This window comes from Macrosteles quadrilineatus, unplaced genomic scaffold (genome assembly GCF_028750875.1).
Source record: "Macrosteles quadrilineatus isolate MER2022 unplaced genomic scaffold, UCM_ALF_1.0 Scaffold_4__1_contigs__length_99947679, whole genome shotgun sequence".
Lineage (NCBI taxonomy): Eukaryota > Metazoa > Arthropoda > Insecta > Hemiptera > Cicadellidae > Macrosteles > Macrosteles quadrilineatus.
This window is the reverse complement of record NW_026542597.1, coordinates 33,154,449-33,175,414: the sequence shown is the minus strand read 5'-3', so window position 1 is coordinate 33,175,414 and position 20,966 is coordinate 33,154,449. Positions and strand designations below refer to the sequence as shown.

The following is a 20,966-nucleotide window of genomic DNA, read 5'->3' as shown; positions in this document are numbered from 1 at the left end:
GGTCGATACAAATTCTTATATTTCGCGCGACGAATATGAAAATATATAGATTTTTATTAAGGAACGGATTGTACAAATATATTGATCCGTATGTCGAAATGTATGTTTTAGTAGGTGAGGAATACGATTTTGGTATTTTCAAAGTTTCGAAAATGTATGGTTTAAGCTGTAGAGAGAAAATTACGGAGAAAATCAAATATTGATTTTAAAAGATTTTTTGTGTTGAAATTCAAATATAAAATTCTTAACTCCTACCCCAAAGTATGCCGATTCATAATGTTTATTACAACTATGATCGAAAATGTAGCCATAAGGTCGATACAAATTCTTATATTTCGCGCGACGATTATGACAATATATAGGTTTTTATTAAGGAACGGATTGTACAAATATATTGATCCGTATGTCAAAATGTATGTTTTAATAGGTGAGGAATCCGATTATGGTATTTTTAAACTTTCGAAAATGTATGGTTTAAGCTGTAGAGAGAAAATTACGGAGAAAATCAAATATTGAGTTTAAAAGATTTTTTGCGTTGAAATTCAAATATAAAATTCTTAACTCCTACCCCAAAATATGCCGATTCATAATGTTAATTACAACTAACTATGATCGAAATTTAAACTGTGTCTATTTAAACTGTGCGTGACACAATGATGATAATATCTTACTTTTGTCATTTTTGGCTAAGCCACTACGGATGATTATTGTCATGATTGTAATACTCTGTTTATTTCTTATGTACTGTACTGTAAAATATTTATGGCTGCTTCACCGCAGGTGAAGCCTTGGGTTGTATTTACTATGCCATTAGATAAGCTAATACGATAAAAATCAATGGCAGCGTTATTAAGAAATGTAAGCATTTCAAGTTGATCGAATAGTGGAACTAATTATGTGGAATGTTTGCTGAATAGCATTAGACACTGTGACGTTTGACTTATTTCCAAAGTCAACGAACACTGATAACCAGTGCAAATTTTAATCCAATATACCATGTGGTCCTATTGTGGTTTAATGTCAAATGCTCTTTCATTTTCAAGATGAGCTCGCTCGCATCAATCAAACACGTCCTGGTTGATGTTCGTTTACTACGCTCAATCCGGATATTGTGGCTACACAAATACCAATAAAAATAATCAATTATAATCAGCTATTCGCTTAGTTAATTTTGAAATATTTAAATTGTTCAGATCAGACAAATTGACAACAAAAATTGCGTTGTAAAAAGTCACTATGAGATATTGCTGATGAAGGTATGCGAAGGGGTGGCAAGGTCATCCAACGCGGCTTCTCTTTCATCTACGCAGTTCTAGGCTTCTCTGGACTTCCCCAATACTTTCGTTCTCACGCCGATGAAGGACAGGTCAGGTTGATTGTAAATGGAAAGAAGTTGTAAAAGGTGCTTGTCATATTTATGATAGTCTCTATTCATTTAGGGCTTATAAGGGTGTTGTTAAGTTAGGGAAAGCAGACGCGGTGGCGTTCTTTTGAAGATATTGACCGCCCTAGTGGCAAGTCCCGCACCCGTGGACTTTCCCCAAGGCTTCGGTTCTCACAGTGATGTACGTCCAGATAATTGTAAATTAAAACTGATTTATATAAGTTCCTCGTTATTTTTACGATAGTACCTTACCTATTCGGTGAAGGTTTTTAGGGGTGTTCTTAAGTAAGAGAATAGGGATGACAGACACGGTGGCGTTCTTTAGAAGTGGTAGGTCCCGCTCCCGTCAACTTAAATATTTGAAGGGTTTGGTATTTTTTTTTGTTTGGAGCAAATATATGCATTTGTCAATTATATAAGGCAAGGACTATACAGATCTTAGCATACACAGCATATACAGCATATACAGACATTATTTTCTTCCGCGTTCTCTTCCCATTGCGATTACTTATATAGTTAAGTCTTTTTTGTTTTACTTGCGATATCAGTAATGCTCCATATTTATTATGTTGCCAATTTATTGTTAATTTGTATTTTTCAAGTTTCTATGTTAGTTTTACCTGATATTCTCACAGCAATGGCCTTTTCGAACAGAAACAAGTAATATTGGCACGGGCTTGGAAATATGTTTCAAATCAGGCGAAAGTACTTGGAATCACACGATTAGCCGACATTTATGTTATAGAAAGGATTTCATGTGTTCTAAATAACAATCTCTCTAGACATCGCCAGAAGTTATTTTACCATCCATGCGATTCGGGCAACTTTGTCTAGCGATCCTTTAAGCTCGTGATACCCAACATCTGTTGACCGTTATTAAGTCACTGGTATCGCGGTTGGTTAGTAAGTATTCCTTTGGTTAGTAATACATCATAAAACCCAAATACATTAAATAATCAATGCTCAATAGCATTCATAGGAATGCCCTTTTCCTTTGTATTGTATTTTGTAATTTGTTACTCTAGTATAGACTAGTTGTTTCCAGTTAATATTAACTATACAGTACCTATTTAAAAATCATTAAAAAAATTTAATTACCTTTTAACTTCTCAATACAAAAAAAGGAAGAATTTTAAGCGCTTAACTTTTAACTAACCGTAAACAAAAATCTTAAGCTCAATACTGTTTTAATAAAGGTTTTAACAGAGTAGGCTTAGAATACTGACTGACAGACCAGTTAAAATGTTTATCTTACTTTTAAAATGTTAAATAAGAAACTCTTCACATACCATGTCTTTTTGTAAACACTCTAACGTCTTCAGCCAAATGACCTTGGTTTCGTTGTTCTTTAACCATTATTTTTAGATCATCAAAAGCGCGGCATCTTGAAATTGTTACGTACAATTCCCCATGCTGTAAGCAGGGGATGCAGCTCTAGCAGATAAAGACCAACTTTTCGAGGACGAATTTTAGAGGAACACTCGTTTTCCAGCTGAACTTCAAGTAATAATTTCAAGACTTCATCATTCATAACATTCGCCATTAATCTGGTTCTATTAACCAGTCCTTTTTTTGGATTTAATTTTCTTAGTAAAATTACAATTACACCTTTTTTGACATAACTTGCGAGGAGGTAAACCCTTATCGAGGAGGAAAATATGTCATTCTGAACAGTATACAGACAAAACTCTAATTTTATTTGCAGATATTTTATATACAGCACCATTTGATTAACTGTATTTTTTCACTTCTATAACAGATATCGTTTCTCATGACGCTTGATGAACGACTTATACACCTAATAACAACTTACTTAAATAGGCAATCCTAACGAACTACTGTTGCAGTAAACTTAACTGTTACACATGTTTGAAATTTACAACATCTTGCATAATTACAATACTTTGTGCCTGTTGGCTACTATGAATCGTTTGGATTAATTTAAGATATTAAACTTTTTTGATATAGGCCTACACAAGGTAAATTGACCTCCATGTTACCCAAAATTATACACAGGTCCTATATATATACTAGTGTACATGTTGCTCAAATTAAAGCAATTGCAAAGTATTACAGGGGTTATTTCAAAACCAATAACAGTCATATTTAAAAAAAGTTTAACTCAAAGTTTAAAAAGAGTTTAAAAAGAGTCAACTCAAATATTACCATTGTGTAACTCAGACCCTGATTACCTAAATCCCTGATCTTCGTTATTGATAAACCTTAAGCATTCCGGCTGGTTTTCTCCTTCTCAAAATGCCTCGCTGTACAGGCAACAAATGTCATTGATAGAGGGTCAAATTGAGAACGAAAAGTCTTTTAGGGGTAGTGTTAGCTCGCATTCGTAACCTAATAGTTGAGATTGTCCAGGGTCAGGTGCTGACGTGTACGCCTCCTTTCTATGTTTCGTTGTTGTCGCGTCGGAGGCATTTAAAAGAAAAAAACAACAAATAAACAAATTATAGCTACACAAAACAACGATAAATGCACAAATTTAAGTTACAATCATGCTAACACGATCTGTCATAGCGACACAAAGCAACGATAAATATATAAATTCAAGATACAACCATACTAACACGGTCCGTTTTCGTTTTGGGGGTTATGTTTACACAAACTCAAATAGTAAATAAATTTACTCAATGCGTTTCATTGAATCGAAAAATAAATAACAGTAATTAAATTATACAGCTGATCAAAATGTAAACAATTATGTTCTTCATAAGGATAACATGGGAACTTTCAAAGCCACTGGGGCAGAACCCAAGGGACTTTGTAAAAAATGTAAGGCCAGTTGGCAAATCTACGCGACACGCTCTTTCCAATGAGATGTCAATGGATAAAATCGGTTAAGAAATGGCGGAGGAGTTCAACCGACAAAGTTTCATGTAGCGTATTAATTATATACTAGTAAACACGTTGCTCGAAATCGAGCAATTGCAAAGAAGTAAAGTAGTTATTTAAAAACAAATAAAAGTCATCATAATTTCCTATGAGTCTAAAAGACTTTGAATTGAAAAATAAATAACAGCAATTAAATTATACAGCTGATCAAAATGTAAACAACTAAGTTCTCCATAAGGATAACATGGGAACTTTCTAAGCCACTGGGGCAGAGCCCAAGGGACTTTTTCAAAAATGTAAGGCCAGTTTGCAAATCTACGCGACACGCTCTTTCCAATGAGACGTCAATGGATAAAATCGGTTAAGAAATGGCGGAGGAGTTCAACCGACAAAGTTTCGTGTAGCGTATTAATTATATAGATATATACACACCATATTACCTCACTACAAATGTAATTCTACAATATACGGTACGTAGTTTTATCCAAACAAACGATCAAAACCCCCTAATGATATTGTTATTTGATTCAATAGTCAATGCACATAAGCGAGTCTTATCTTTCAAAGCAGATTAAATAATACAAAGGCAGAGGAATGCGCGAGAACGAGGTCACGACACGGTTGCTATAGAAACGACGAAACTATCCTTTAGAATTGCGCGCCAACGTCAACTAAACTCCAGACTGTATAAACACGCCGAGTGTGTAGTGTTCGACGGAGCTAGGCTACTTTCAGTTGGCAAGACTGGCTTCTAGCCTCGAGCGACGTGGTTCAACCACGAGAAGCTCCTCAAACTCCTGGGTAATCCCCGGTTAGCTCCTCCCACTCTGCCCCCTATCCCCACCTAAAAGACGAGCAAGTGGTAAGTCGGTCGGGTCGATTGACGACAAATAGGTTTCTCGTATATAATAATTTAGTTTTACAGGCCGGTCAACTGGAATGACGATGAAATAACTTGTCGACGTACTGGTTTTCAGTATTTATCTATTTAATTAAAAAAGACGGTCTAGTGGCCAGACGACCAAGTATCTTGTCGGTCTACTGGTAGGCTCCCTTTATACTCTCCACATATTTAAAAATTATTTCCTACTTTTTAGTGCGTTTAAAAACGTTTTGTTTTAAAAAGGTTTTTTATTTATAAATTATTTCCAATTAATTGTGTTAATGTTATTACATTTTCATATAAAATAGTACAAATATTTGCCTTATGTCGTATTGTAATAATGGCGATTCCGTAAAAAATAAATAAATGTAATATTATGAAAACTGTTATGTTTTTATTCCCCTTCATATGATTTGGAATTTCACTTTAAGTTTTCTTTCGTAGTGTAAATTCCTCACTCAAATACCTATGACAAAAGTCTAGTCTTTCAAATACTGTCACCCGTCTGTTCATATTTTGTCTCTTATTTAGCAGATATGCAAGTATATTTTGTTTCCTTTTAATAATTTTTCATTATTCATCTATAAGGTCATGTATATATCTTCATTTATATTTATATGTAAAATGTAGCATGTTTTATCGTTGTATTATTGAATTTTGCATTTCAAGTTCCCATGACAAGATCGATTGCATGTATTTTGCTTGAAGATCAATAAATGTCTTACGTCATTTAGCCACTTCTTTTTAATTATTTTTGTAATTGTACTTATTTTACCTTTTTTAAAGGGACGTATCGCTTGTAAAATAATTACATACATGTACAAATTTGGAAACAAGTTTAATTCCTTGTTAAGTTTAGTTCCTTTAGTTAGTTTAGTTCCTTGTAAACATTTCTCAACAATTATTATGATTGTAAAGTGTTTTGTAATATGGGAAATAAATTAATTTATTCATTCTTGTTGTTTGTTGACGTTGTTTCCTTGTTACGTTTATATTTTAAATATTTTATCCTTGTTACCTTTTGCTTTTTCTCGTTTAACTTCAATTATTTATCGTTTAAATTCGAGTATAGCTCATCTCTTTTCTTGATTATTTATATTACCACTGTTTGTATGGATATAAGATACTTTAGAATCACATTTGCTACTGTCTGCTTGCTAGTTCACTTTTATGTCTGCACTTTATAAATTAATGTATTGTTTGTAAAATGGTTTTTACCGTTGAGAATGAATCAATAAAATAATTCCATCCATATTAGTTTATTTTTTTATCTATATACGGTATAACCATTTTACAATAATTTATAAGATACTACATTCATTTGCTCAAAATAAGTAATAAATAATTTTCTACATAATAAATAATAATATTATAACATAACAATATAGTAAACGAATTAAAAATGGCAGCAATATCAAAAGCTAACACTGTATAATAATAATAATAATGCCTCATTATGGAATAGCTAACATTTTTCAAATTTTTTTTAGATGAATAAATGTATCTATATGGAATGGCCACAACATAGCAAATTGGATATTATAATAACATCAACAACAGCTACACGTAGGATGGGAATTAAGGGTAGGCCTATGGTGGATTGAAGCAATTGTTTTGTGATATAAAGGGGTTTTACGTTTAAATTTATTATTAATGAAAATTTGTAATTATTGAAATTGATTGATTTGTTTGTAATTGAACATTGTTTCTGTTGCCATCCGATTTGTAATTTTATTTCCATTCTAACAACCAAAGACCATAACAAAAATTGATAATTTATTATATCGCCGTTTGTTAATAAATAAATTCATATAAAAAGTATTTATTGGATTAGGAAATACCCCCGTCGCAGCAGACTTATACATATTCACGCACACATTTTAAATGTGTACTGTTTTTTAAACTCGTACTTTTATAGGTCAATAGATCAAAAGGTAACTGCAAAATACTTAGTTAAATTATTAATAACATTAGGACTAAATGAAATCGTTTATGGTAAAGTTTACTTAAATTTTAAAGTTCAAGAATAAAAATAAGTGTATTTGATAGCTAGATTAGTTAGATTTTGTACTGGCCTGTGATTTTTTTCTACTTCTGTATGTAAGATTATTGTATTTTTCATGTAAAAATGGTGCATCCGTTAACAAATAAATAAATAAATAGTCTATGAAAGTTATTCTATCGAACAATAAGTAATAAACGTAGGGACTACAAATAATTCTAGGACAAGTAAAATCTTCACAAAAACTCCTTTACACACCTATATTAGTAACTACACACATCAACAGGGTTAAAGGTCTTACCTCGATGACGTCGTCTGATACGAGTGATGAGGTAACTGAGTGGCCGTATCCATGACAACGGGTAAACAAGCTCTCTGATTGGCCGAGGGGCGGGGCCGACGCCGTCGCGGTCATGCGGTTGGTCAACGGTCACACCACGTCCAGATACAGGCTGATGATCGTCCAATTGCTATTCTTTTATTTATCTAAGGCCTAAGGCTAATGGCTACATCGTGTTTGCCCTGTCCTTTCAACCCTTGGCGTTTATATGGTCGATATGTGTTCGAATAAATAATACTCTAACTTTCATTTTCCCAACGTATTGTCTTTCTTTATCGAGTTATATTTTTGGTGTTTGTTTGTGGATCGAGAATTTCAATAGTAGACCCAAATTAGTGTATTTAATTTCGTCCTGCCTAGTTATAGTTCACCAGAAGAAGCGCCCCTGACCACAACAACTTGCTTCCTATTTCTCAAATACGACTTGGAGGTCTCCAGTACGAAGTCTTCCGGTTGTCCTACACCCAAATATCTTGGTGTCATACTGGACCACTCACTGACATTTAAGGCGCATTGTATTGCGACAAGAGGCAAAGTCTCAGCGAGGAATAATATCATCAGGAAGCTCACCAGCAGATGCTGGGGTGCTAACCCTAATGTCCTCAGAACCTCAGCTTTAGCGCTCAGTGTGTCGGCTGCGGAGTACGCTGCACCAGTATGGAATGCATCGTCACATGCAAAAAAGGTTGACATTGCAGTAAATGACATGGCTCGGATTGTAACTGGGTGTTTGAAGCCAAACCCCAGTACACAAACTCTATCCTATCATAGGGATCGCCCCTCCATCAATCCGACGTGATGTCGCTGCTGACGCAGAAAGGACTAAGCAAGAGACGAGCCCTCGTCACCCATTACACGGCCACCAACCTACAGAGCGACGGCTTCGGTCCAGAAAGAGCTTTTTATCACGGACACGAGTCCTGGATGGATCACTCTCAAGCAATCGGGTGGCAAGGTGGGAGGCCACGTTGACTAACCCTCCCATACCAGCCAGGGAGGAACTGGCTCGTGGTGGAGGCCTTCATTACACGGTGTGGAAGAAACTAAATCGAATCAGGGTCGAGGTACCAAAATGCAAGACAAAAATGCAGAAATGGGGTCTCTTACCAGACGAAGAAAACATCTTGTGTGCGTGTGGTGCTGTTCAGGATCCTGGCCATCTGCTGATCTGTCCACGCCTAGACCAGTCTTGCACATTAGATGATCTTTTACAAGCGAATGACAAAGCCATATCGGTAGCTAATTTTTGGAAAAGCGAAGTCTGATTTCCGGATACGGAAAGTAAGTAAGTATCTTCAGTCTCTTAAACGTGGAGAAAAGACCATCAAGTATAAGAAATAGTGATGATTTGATGAATGCTCTAAACTAGTCCGATTCTTTTAGTCTTTAAAAGTGTCAGGATTAAATATCTCAGGTAGTATTGCAAGGGTTTCACATACTAACAAAAATATACGTTTGATACATTACTAATTCATAAGATAATATATTGTTTAAACTTTATCTTTATATCTTTGTAGCATTTGTTGTAGCTTGATTAATACTTCAACTATTTATTTCTGTTTCCATGGATATAAAAAAAAACATATATTATCTATCTATATATTAATAGGCAAGCATGTTTCTTTAAAACCTTTTTTCTCAGCTCGTGTGCATCGCAGGGAAAATCGACGCATACCGTTAGAAAGATATCTTCATGTAGAAGTGCAGAATCCCTTTAAAAATTCAAATAGGCTCAAATATACGCACAAAAATGAATTTGAATTTTTTTTTATTTAACATGGGCTTTATGGCTTGCCATGATGGTGACGAAATAACAACGAAATATAAACAGAAAATCAAAACAAATGGAAGAAATTTCAATCACATGTTTTATTTACAGGGGGGGGGAATGAAAATAGAGAAGCCTGAAGAAGAGAAGCTTACATTACATTCCCATGTTAAAGTTGTCACCAGTTTTTTTTTTTTCATTAAATTCGTCGTAGTTCATGTGAGCCACCAACAGACTGCGCTGATGTGACTTAAATTTCTATCGAATACACGATGTTTTTTACCAAGTCAAACTGTTTGAATTAGCTATAGCAACTCTTATGACCCATCAACTTTGTCAGCAACAAAAAAGGTAGAAAATAGAATTAAAGAAACGCTGTCGGTGAATGGCTCACACAATTACATGTGTAAAAAAATGGCGACAGTTGGTCCATATAGATGGAAAGTCTACTTCAGTATCCAATAGTCAATACGTGTATGTTACATGTTTTTGGTCGAGTTTTCGACCACTGGACGACCTCTAGTATAATTCAATACGCAGCAATTTAAACTTTGAAACGTTTACAAAAGAAATAACTGTATTCACCCGGTGTGAACCAGGGAATGTAAAGTTTGAAAAATGAGGAGAAGCAAAATTGTAATGATTTGAAATTCAACTAATCAGCTGTTCAGGCCAATTTAATTGTTGATTGGTGCAATTAGTATTTGATACAATGTTCGTTGCATCAATGTCAGTGGCAATTAGAAGTTATAAACAAAAACATAACCTCTCTTAGAAGTTATGAGTAGTGATTTTTAGTAATTAGAACACCGTCGTAGGTGAAGTTGTGTACGCAACTCGCGTAAATAGTGTTAACGACACTCGTAGAAGTTTTAAAGCACTCGCCAAGGCTCGTACCTTAAATTTTCTACTCGTGTCGTTAACACTATCTTTACGCAATCGTTGCGTAAACTACTATTATACTAAGCTATTAATATTTTACTAAAATACACACTTTATTCGTTTCCTTGAAGCAGCAAACCTAGGTACTCGTTAAGCCTAATGTTATTTAAATAAATTTAATTGAAAATCAATTCAGACAAATGAAAATTCGCTTAGTCAGCAGGTTTGCTGCGGCGGGGGTATTAATTATTATGTAAAATCTTTTTTTGCGTTATTTCAGTAAATTGCTTTATATGGTTTAATTTATTATGGTAGCTCACCTATTTCAAAAATGTAAGGTCAGTTACCAAATCTACACACCTAGACGAAAATTTTGGTATATAATTTGTGGGGCCGTATTGTTTACAAAGTTTCATTTAGCGTAGTTATTAATAATATAGATGGATAGACGTTAGGTATTAATTTCGTAGAAATGAAATGAAATGAAATGAAATGAAATGATTTATTGTCGTTAAAACTATGTACAAAGTTCATGACAATCGTCAAAATAAAAACAAAACAATCAAGATGGCTCTGGCAACTAAAATATCTAAAACTCTAAAACAAAGTACTCTTCATGTTTATACAGGCAAGCCTGGGTTAGAGTAGTTTTTAAAACATGTTTGAATTTTAAAACACACAGGTTTTTGATGGATGCAGGCAAGAAATTGTACATTTTAACACCTTGGTACTCAAAACTATTTTGAGTGGCTGTATACTTATGCCTTAGTGTAGACAGATTATCTTTTGATCTAGTACAATAGTTGTGCACATCAGATATCTTTTCAAAGTGAGAAATGTTTTCTTTTACATACAACAGACTTGCCAAAACATACAAAGATGGAAATGTGAGAATGTTAAGACCCACAAAAAGGGGCTTACAATGTGTTCTTCTATTCACACTACAAATTAACCTCACCGCCTTCTTTTGTAAAGTAAAAAGCAACCTGTTAGCATAAAAACTGTTGGCCCACAGTGAGGTACCATAGGACAAATAGCTATGAATGTGGCCATAATATATACAAATAAGGACATCAACTGACACAGTGGACCTAAGTGCTCTTATCATAAATATGCCTTTTACAATTTTAGATGCTACAAAATCTACATGTGAAAACCACTTCAAGTTTGACTGCAAATGAAAACCCAAAAACTTCAGAGTGTTTACATCATTACCATTACTGCTAAGACTAATAGTCAGGTCTTGAGTCTTATCAGCATTAAGACATAACTTGTTTGCATTACACCAGTCATTAATAACAGCAGATTTTGTATCCAATGTATCTGTAACGTCATTCAAAGAGTTACCCCGTACACACAAGGCCAAGTCATCAGCAAAAAGAAAGCTTTTTACAGATAAGTCATTAATATTACAAGGTAAGTCATTTATATACAGTATAAACAGGGTAGGGCCCAATATAGAGCCTTGGGGCACTCCGTGGGGCACTCGAACAGGGCTAGAATAAGTGCCGTTTAGATAGACTTTTTGCCATCTGTCACTGAGATAAGATTGAAAAAACTTAACCAAAACTGCATCAAGGTTATAGCAAGAAAGCTTATCCACAAGGAGGTCATGAGCCACTGTGTCAAAGGCCTTAGACATGTCGTACGATCTAAATACTATACCACTTTTGGCCTCTAAACATTGAAAGCAATTTGATATCAGTGCCTGGGTTGCTTGGACAGTGCTGTGTTTGGGCCTAAAGCCAAACTGACTACTTGCTAAAAGGTTACTATCCTCAAGATACTGAGAAAATCTACGATGTACGAGATGTTCCAAGACCTTCGACACTGCAGGGATAATAGATATAGGCCTATAGTTAGCAATAACATTTTTAGGCCCCTTTTTATGGACTGGTATAACCTTAGAAATCTTGAACTTGTTTGGGTAGCAACCTTGTGTTATACAGAGATTAAATAGGTATGTCAAAACTTCACTTATGTAACTAGAAGCTAACTTCAAGATGGGGACATTAATTCCGTAAATATCTAAACAAGAGCTATTGTTAAGACTGTTGATGGCTGCATACACCTCTTCTACAGTAAATAGTTGAAGCCTAAAAGCATCGTTGTCCTCAATAGTCGGAAGAACGTTGCAAGAGGTCAAATTACTTAGATATTGCTCAGGACCATTAGAAGAGGCGGGAACATTACTTCTCAGGTTTTCAACACAGTCGACAAAGTAAGAGTTCAGTCCATCGGCAGTTAGGCAGTCAGGAATAGACAAAGGCTTACTATTACAGTTGCTTATTTCATTAATGATTGACCAGGATGTTTTAGAAATATTACTAGAGTTTTGCAATAAACTGTTGTTATGGTCAAGTTTGGCTTTCTTGATTTCTTTGCGGTACTGCAACTTTAACGAGTTGTACTTAGTTTTAATTTCAGCAGTCCCTGCATTACAAAACAAAAAATATAGCCGGTCCAGCTCATTTTTCATTTTTACAAGTCCTTGATGATACCACCTTTTGTTAGGTTTGTTGTTAAAACCAACAGTAGTTTTCAAGGGAATCGAACCATTTAAGGCCCACAACAGTTTGTCAAAAAACACTTTGAATTTAGCATTTAAGTCTAGGCTATGGTCATATAATTCAAACCAACTCAACTGGCCAAGGTTAGATAAAAATGTTAAAGAATTCTGAGGATTTAATTTCCTAGTAACTTTTCTCGGTAAAGAAATTGGATTAGATTTAGAATATGACTCAATGTTCATTGATAGAAAGGCCGCATTATGATCTGAGACAGGAGTGTGTATAACTGAGGCTTCCCATCTATCTGGGTGTACTGAGGTCACAATATTGTCCAAGCAGGTACCTTTGTTTACACTTCCAGCTGCGACATTAGGCCTAGTGATTTCATTAATTGCAGTGTGAAGACCAAAACTAGATATTAGGTTTTTAAGTTCCCGGACTTCAATGCTGTCAGACAGGAAGTCTATGTTAAAATCACCTGTGCAAAAGAAGTCAAGTTTCACACCATGCATAGTTGAGAATACATCATGCAGTTTATCCAGAAATAAAGAAACATTACCTGAGGGTGGTCTGTAGAAGTTTACAATCACTGTTTTGTACTTAACGATGTACACCGCTGAGGCTTCAAACGTGAGTTCTTCCACTAATATACTCAAATTTAACTTATCGTAAATTATAAAGTCTAGGTTCTCTTTTACAAGTATTGCAGATCCACCGTGTTTAGACATTGATCTAGCAAAAGAGGTTGCAACTAAGTAGCCTCTTAGGCTTAAGCTATTAATATCATTTTGTGAGACCCAGTGTTCAGTCAAACAAATCACATCCACACTACTGTCATACGCAAGCAATCGTAGGTAATCTAGTTTGTTGGAAATGGATTGAATATTCCACAGGAGGATGTTTAATTTTTTAGCTGACCTAGATAGTGTTTTATTAGATGACTGGGGCCAGGAAATGTTAGAGAAGTTCCCAATCGCTTTGTTATGCGAAGAGAGTCGCGTATCAGAGTTATCTGACACTTCAGCCTCTACGTTAAATTTACAGAGTTGGGGGGAGTTTCTAAAAAATTTTCCTGACGCTTAGCAGAGCTTGTTGCTTTTTTAGCAAACCTGAAGGCATTTATATATGCCCCAGAAGGCCAGAATTCAGGCAAATATATTTTGTCCCACAAGTGAGCAGGAACCCCTACCTTAAATGTTCTATAGCCTGGGAACCTGTTCCTCATTTGTGTGACTTTGTAATCACCACTAATTTCATCACTTATATATTTATTAACTGTGTCACAGTCAACATCTGTAGCCAGCCTTGAGATGAATAAATACCTGTATTTGTTGACAGTTTTTAGTTTATTGCTAGTGTTGGCAGAACCTGTAATAGAATTGTCGTTATTAAAATGTTGTTTTCCAGAACTTTGTATTTGTTGTTTTTTTTTTTTTATTTGTTGTTGTTTTAGAACAAATTGACAACTGATCAACTGGTTAACTGGGAGCTACATGTTCTCCTAGTTTCATTATATTAGCCATCTTTTTATTCTAGTCCAATCATTGTCAAACGATCACCTTTTTTGCCTTCTTGTTATTGTTAAGTTTTCTTTGAAAATTTATATTTGCACTGTTAAATTTTCAACTAATTTCTTAAACCTTTCATCTCGGTTCATGTTCCTCCCAATGTTGTTACATTCTCCATTATAGCGCCTAAGTCACAATCAATCATTGTCACACTCTCATTGTTCATACTTGTTATTGTTAAGTTTTTATATTTTATTGCACTGTCAAATGTTCAAAATTTTGTATGCTTTCTTTTTCGAACCTGTATTTAGCGAAGCAGGCTGTTAATGTTAGTTCAATTTTAAGACAATTGCATGTTTTTTTCTCTCTCTTGTTTGCCGATGTTGTATGTTCATAGTACATATATTTGTTTTTCATTTTTCATTACTCAGTTGCGAATCATTAGTGTTAGTGGTGTTAGCATGTATTCATAAAGCATAACCAAATAGCAAGATGTAAAACTTACAGCATGTTAATAGTATTTATTGATCCACAAATTGTTATGCATGAAATTGATTGTACAAATGGCGATTTTGCCGTAAATAAATAAATAAATAAAATTAACAAGCAGTTAGAGAAGGATCACAATGTCTAAATTATGTAAAAATGACGATTCTATCTGAAATCCATAAAACGAATCTACAACGCCACAACTTGAATAATACTTCTGGAATCTTTTGGCACCGCCACACTTACTGTAGTACTTGTGAAGAAAGCTGCAATTAGATAAAGTGAAGCAGAGAGAAGGCTAAGTGGCTGTCAGAAACATGTAGACATCTTCCTACTCCTGGTGCTTGAGACTCTGTAGTCTACAGACGGGATATTGACACAAATACCACACTCAATCGCAGCCACTTAGATAAGTCAGGCTTTCATTGGGATCGGTCAATGTTAAAATAACTACTAGTTTGTATTTAGAAAATACTATTTTCGGGATTTTTGTACTTGAAGGGAAAACAAAATTCGGTGGTTTCCTATTAAGGTTTCAGCGAATTTACCATATGGGGAATAAACTAATACCTTAGGATTCATAGTAAGACCTAGATCCGGGACCGATTTACTTTTTTCGTTTTCAGGCCCCAGAGGCCCAAAACACCACCCATTCAAATTAATTTATTTAAATTGTATATGTTCGTTATCGCGATAACTGGAGCAAAGATTATACGATTTTGATAAAATTTGGTACAAACGTGTAAACCTACATTTATTCGAACGAGTTCGCGAACCAGCATGATTGTACTATGGGAATGGGGGTTTTATTGGGTAATAATAATAATAATATTATAATATCAATTATTGGGGTTTCACATTTTTACCCTAAAAATATGAAATTGCTTATTATCTTTCTAAACTATTTTGTAGAGCTTAAAAAATAAATAATTTAGTATATTGAAGCGTTTTTGTATGCCTAAGGGTTACGAAGATAATTCAAATAATTGTAAATTTAAAATTTCCATGTTATTCTTATGGAGAATACATAAATTGTTGAAGTTGGCTTGTTTATTAATATATTTCAATATAAAATTTGCAATTTTGTTTTTTCATGCTAAGCTATCAACAATTTAATAAAAAACACACCTCATTACCTTCCCTGTAGCAGCAAACCTAAGTATCATAAAAAATATTGTTATTTAAATAGGAAATAATTCTTCCGATTTTAAGGGAATATTTTAGTATAAATTCAGCCAGGTAAATAGAAGTTCGCTTAGCCTGCAGGTTTGCTGTGGCGGGGGTATTTTAAAAATTACATTTTGATACAAACATTCCCTGATTCTGGATATATATAACATCTTCGACTGAATTTACCAATAGTGTATTAGCCGACCACGCCGTGGTATTTTCCCGACGCAATATCCGCAATACACACATGACTCTGTATTGCTAGACAGCGCCGTAGTATTTTTAATGTCACGATGAATTTATAGTTCTGTACTGAATTTCGTGTTTTATTGCATTTCGGAGACACTTGGTGTACTTAGTTCAGTGATGAAATGAGAATAAGTAGTGTAATAACACATTAAACACCAAAACTCCACCAAAAGGAATTTTTTTTAAATCCATAAGTTACGTTGAATTTTGATTAGAAATCTGCATAAAAGGATTCGTTTCCTATTGAGCCTAATTAGAATTTATCTACTACAATCTTTTTTGAATAAAAAAATTACAATTAAAATATTCAACTTTTCAAATATAATAATTTAGATTTAATTGTAATTTGTCTAATTAGCCCTTAAAGTTTACTTTGAAACATTACATTAAATGTTCTGAAGGAATTATTACATTCTCACATACCGACCAATAAGTAACTTGCTTCGTATTAAACATTATTTCTGCATAGTGAATAGTGCAGTAATGTTGGCTTTGGATTTTACTGGAAGATTTCCCAGTCTTTGTTGAGCGAAAATGTACTTCAATATCTTAGTACCTTTAACTTTCTTTTGAAGAAGTTAATTTATTAATTTATTTATTTATTCCAACGGTTTCTCCATTAATACAATTTTGTCATACTATGAACTATACATAAGTAGCAAATAATAAGTTAATAACAGTGGTTACAAAAATCGTGCAATAATAATAAATAAGGAAGCAGGCAATAAATACATGAGTGAGACCTAAAAACTACAATAAATAACAACAAGAAGACTATGCCTAGTAATAATGGTAACAAGTAACAAGCAGTAATGACGGTGACTTTACAACAGGCAATAACAACAACGATTAAATAAGACCAACAAAATAGACTATGGCAACAAAGATAACAAATTATAAACTGTGAAAATAATAACAAAAGACAGCAAAATATTACAGAAGTACTAAAAAAGTGTAATTTGTGGGAGTGTGTGTGTGTATGTGCAAAAATCGTGCAATAATAATAAATAAGGAAGCTGGCAATAAATACATGAGTGGGACCTGAAAACTACAATAAATAACAACAAGAAGACTATGCCTAGTAATAATGGTAACAAGTAACAAGCAGTAATGACGGTAACTTTACAACAGGCAATAACAACAACGATTAAATAAGACCAACAAAATAGACTATGGCAACAAAGATAACAAATTATAAACTGTGAAAATAATAACAAAAGACAGTAAAATATTACAAAAGTATTAACAAAAGTATAATTTGTGGGAGTATGTGTGTGTGTATGCATGCATGACATGGGAAGAACACTGTGTCAAACACCAAACACCATGCTAAAAAGCGCCAACTTTCATTTGTGGCCCTTTAAAGGCACCACCTATATTGCACTGCACCTTGCTGAGGTAACACCAGCCTCAAAACAGAACTAAGGTGTGGCCCTTTAAAGGCACCACCTAAACAAGAACTACACATCACTTGTTCCCACAGGAGGGCAGGAAAATGCTTCTAAGATGTTCTCCCTTGTAAATATCTTGAGGCGTCTCTCTTGAATGAGGAAGAAGAAATCCCGAAGAAGTCAATGTGAGTCGAAGCCTCTCCACCCATCCTCAGCAACCTTGACAACCCATGATGGTAGGAGTAATTCCTTGCTTGGAATCCTCTGGCAAATAACGTTTTGGACCTGGTTCCTTTAGGGGCAGAGAATTCTATATTATTCAGCAAAGATGTGCAGTCGATGATACCATTCACGAGTTTGAAGAGAAACTGCAGGTCGTAACATTTCCTTCTCAGACTGAGTGGTTGCAGATCATAGTATTTCTCCAGGGTGATAATAGGATTAATTAAAGATAAATTCATTCAAGTAAGCCGTGAAATGCATTAGGCCTATACTGAACTATTTCTACAACATCAATCATCTTTGGAATGTGGCTGAGGAAGCCATACGATTTACAAATACATAAAAAATATAAAAACTATTCCTCATCGCGTTGGGAAATTGTTCCTCGCATACGAGCAGGCTGCATCTGACATAACTGTCAAGCAGAGAGAAATCTCTGAACGGAGACATCAGATGCATTTAAAGATCGGTGTAAGAAACCGATACGATCGACCAGAGGTGGCAAGTCTAAGTGGCGGTGACATGTTCGCGCCATTACGATCAGCTGTTGGCTCCCACATCCAGTCAGCTGTTGTCTGTCAACATTTCCCGCACTCTCACAGACCAACAAATCAATTAATGGTCAAGGGGAACGGTTTTATGTGAACATCTTTTGTGATAAAAATAATGGTTTATTGGAAATAATAATTAATTTGATGTAGGGTATTGTAATTAAGGACAGAACTGTCCGAGCTTTCAAAAACCACAATAAATAACATTTGTTTTAAAATTCTCTGTTGAGTATTTTCGTTTTTAAATACTTTATTTTGGAATATATTTAGTTTAAACGAAAGCGCATTTTGTATTTTATACCTACCTGATTTATTCTTAAAAAAAATGGGTGGTTATATATATTTTTTAAGAGGTTGGTGGCCTCTTTTAACCTTGAATTTTCCCGACCACATAGACTACAGATCAGTGCGAGGAACGTATCCAGCAAAGCAAGGGGTAAGCCGGTACGGTAAAAAGATGAACTGTACTGAAAAAAATGTTTGCGGCAGTGACCAGGATCTGAACCCACGACATCGCTGCCTTCGGCTTGAAGTCTGTGACGATACCTACCAACTGAGCCACCGACTCACCAATATTTAATATTTCGTATACATATTGACCAAAGTTTTAATGCAACAAAGGGAATTTCCATTTTTACATTGGACAAAATTAAAGGTTCATAGCATATAAATTCCAGAGATATTTTGTCCACTACATAGATTTGTGAAATACATATAATTTGGGCTGTATGGTATGCAAACGCAATCGATTTTTGATGATATTTATTGCAGTTAGGTAGGCATATTACAATACAATACTGCATTAGTCTCCCTGGTGTGAAGTGATTACTCTTCTTTGAAAACTCTTAATATTGAAAATATGACAACAAATTTATAGATAAAATATTTGAAATGCAGTGATATGAAACATTTCCCTTGGAAATTGGCTAGGGAATAAATAATGATTCTTGATACTTTTTTGATTATTTTCTCACAGAATAAAACAAAAAATAACAAAACAATCCCTTACATGTACGATATACAAAAAGCTATCCTTGTATGGACTTAAGAAAATTGTCCGTTTAGAATATAATGGCAAATGGCATATAGGACCTAAGTAAATTTTAGAGATGACAGGTGGAATTATATATAACATCAAAAATTGTAATTATTACTGTTTATGTTTCGTTTGTCCAACTATAGGCTAACTTAATTATTGGTTTCAACTTAACTTTCGCTGATTTAGGTAGGCTTATTTCAGCCATGATTGGTCATGATTAGCTCATATTCTTATCAAGAGTTTGGTAGAAATACCTTAATTTCTGTTGGAGTTAATTATATATAACCTTTTGGGAATGTTTTAAAAACCTTAAATACTGTAATAGGTATATATTATCTGGCTCACTGGCTGTTTTAGCCAAGAATCACAGAAATAACCTACTCTGAACATTCACAATCATACTGAACACTGGGGTATAAATTTATCAGCTTGTGAACATGAAGACTATTTAAAAAATATGCATGATCATTTGAAACTAAATAAGTAGAGAATCCCAAAAAAACTACACTGTTTAGGCGTACTACAGGTTTATTGTCAAAAATCCCATGAAGTGACAAAAAACTGACATTAAACAAATGACCACTCTGATGACATCAGGAAAACAAGCACAACCATTGGACTTATGTTCTCTAAAGTATTTTTTTGCATAATCCTCCTCAGGGTCACAAAAGGTGACAGGACTCGGGTCATTTTGTAGGACTTTCATAGCACACAGACTAGGGAACTGACTGGAACTATCACACTTGGTGTTTCTAGGGCATTTTGAGCAAGGTTCGCCAACCTTATAAGCACTCAACTTACCAGTTTTCATCAAGTAGTTGCAGACCAGCCTGTACTCATACAACCATGGATGTTCTTGTTCTTTGGCCACACTCCAGGCAAACCCACATCCGAACATGTCTGACTTGCTGTTCAACAGGATCCGGAGATTATGACCCAGTAAAATCTCTGTGATTTCACCTTCCAGTTGTTTCTCCAAACTAACTAATAAGCTCTGAATTGCGGTCAAAGGGGTGAAGTACTTGTCAGATGAGTAGTATTTGAACATGATTTGTTCAGTGTCTACACCTTTCCAAGAGGTTCTACAAACGTCGGACATGTTTTTCTCACACTGGTCGGCCCAACGCTGTGCCGTAGCCATGAGGTCGTCACTCCAAGCAAGTCTCAACATGTTCGGGACAGGTCCCAGCTTGTATGTCTCACTGCTCGACGCGGTTAGTTCTCTCATCTTGTTGTGACGTGTCTCTAGCGTCCGTATCATGTCAAAGGTCATCGTACTCTTCCATGAGGCACAGTTTTCTCCTCCGCCTTCTCTATATTGACACATAGTGTGGTTTACGTATTTACCGCCAATCTTGCACTTCAAGGTGCAATAGTCGAAGCTAATCGCCAAACTAATAATTGATAAAATCAGGGGAGCCCGGTGCATGTGTTGATAAAGAATCAAAAAAGTTTCTAAAGTAAACGAAATATGTTTTGCATTTACGTTTGGGACAGCTGACGTTTTTTAAAGGATCACAGAGTATATACTCCCTTGAAGTATTTAAAGGCACAATTTTAATTCAAGCCAGAATACTTCGTTATTGGTTTTGATCAAATTATACTAGTCTACATTTATCATAAAACAAATACCGTAATACAAAAAATCCATGATATGGCTATATAGGTATCATCTCCTAGGGAGATACAATTAATTGTATGCTAGTATAGATAAAACATGAGGAGTATGTTTTA

At 34.7% G+C, this 20,966-nt stretch overlaps 1 protein-coding gene across 1 annotated transcript; it reads right to left on the bottom strand.

The window, feature by feature from the left end:
* Nucleotides 1–19,752: 19,752 nt before the first annotated feature.
* On the bottom strand, nucleotides 19,753–20,717 carry LOC128993401 (venom allergen 5-like). Its single transcript, XM_054417290.1, has one exon. It carries the CDS (start codon nucleotides 20,659–20,661, stop codon nucleotides 19,753–19,755), a length of 909 nt encoding a protein of 302 aa, XP_054273265.1. The 5' UTR covers nucleotides 20,662–20,717.
* Between the last annotated feature and the right edge of the window lie 249 nt (nucleotides 20,718–20,966).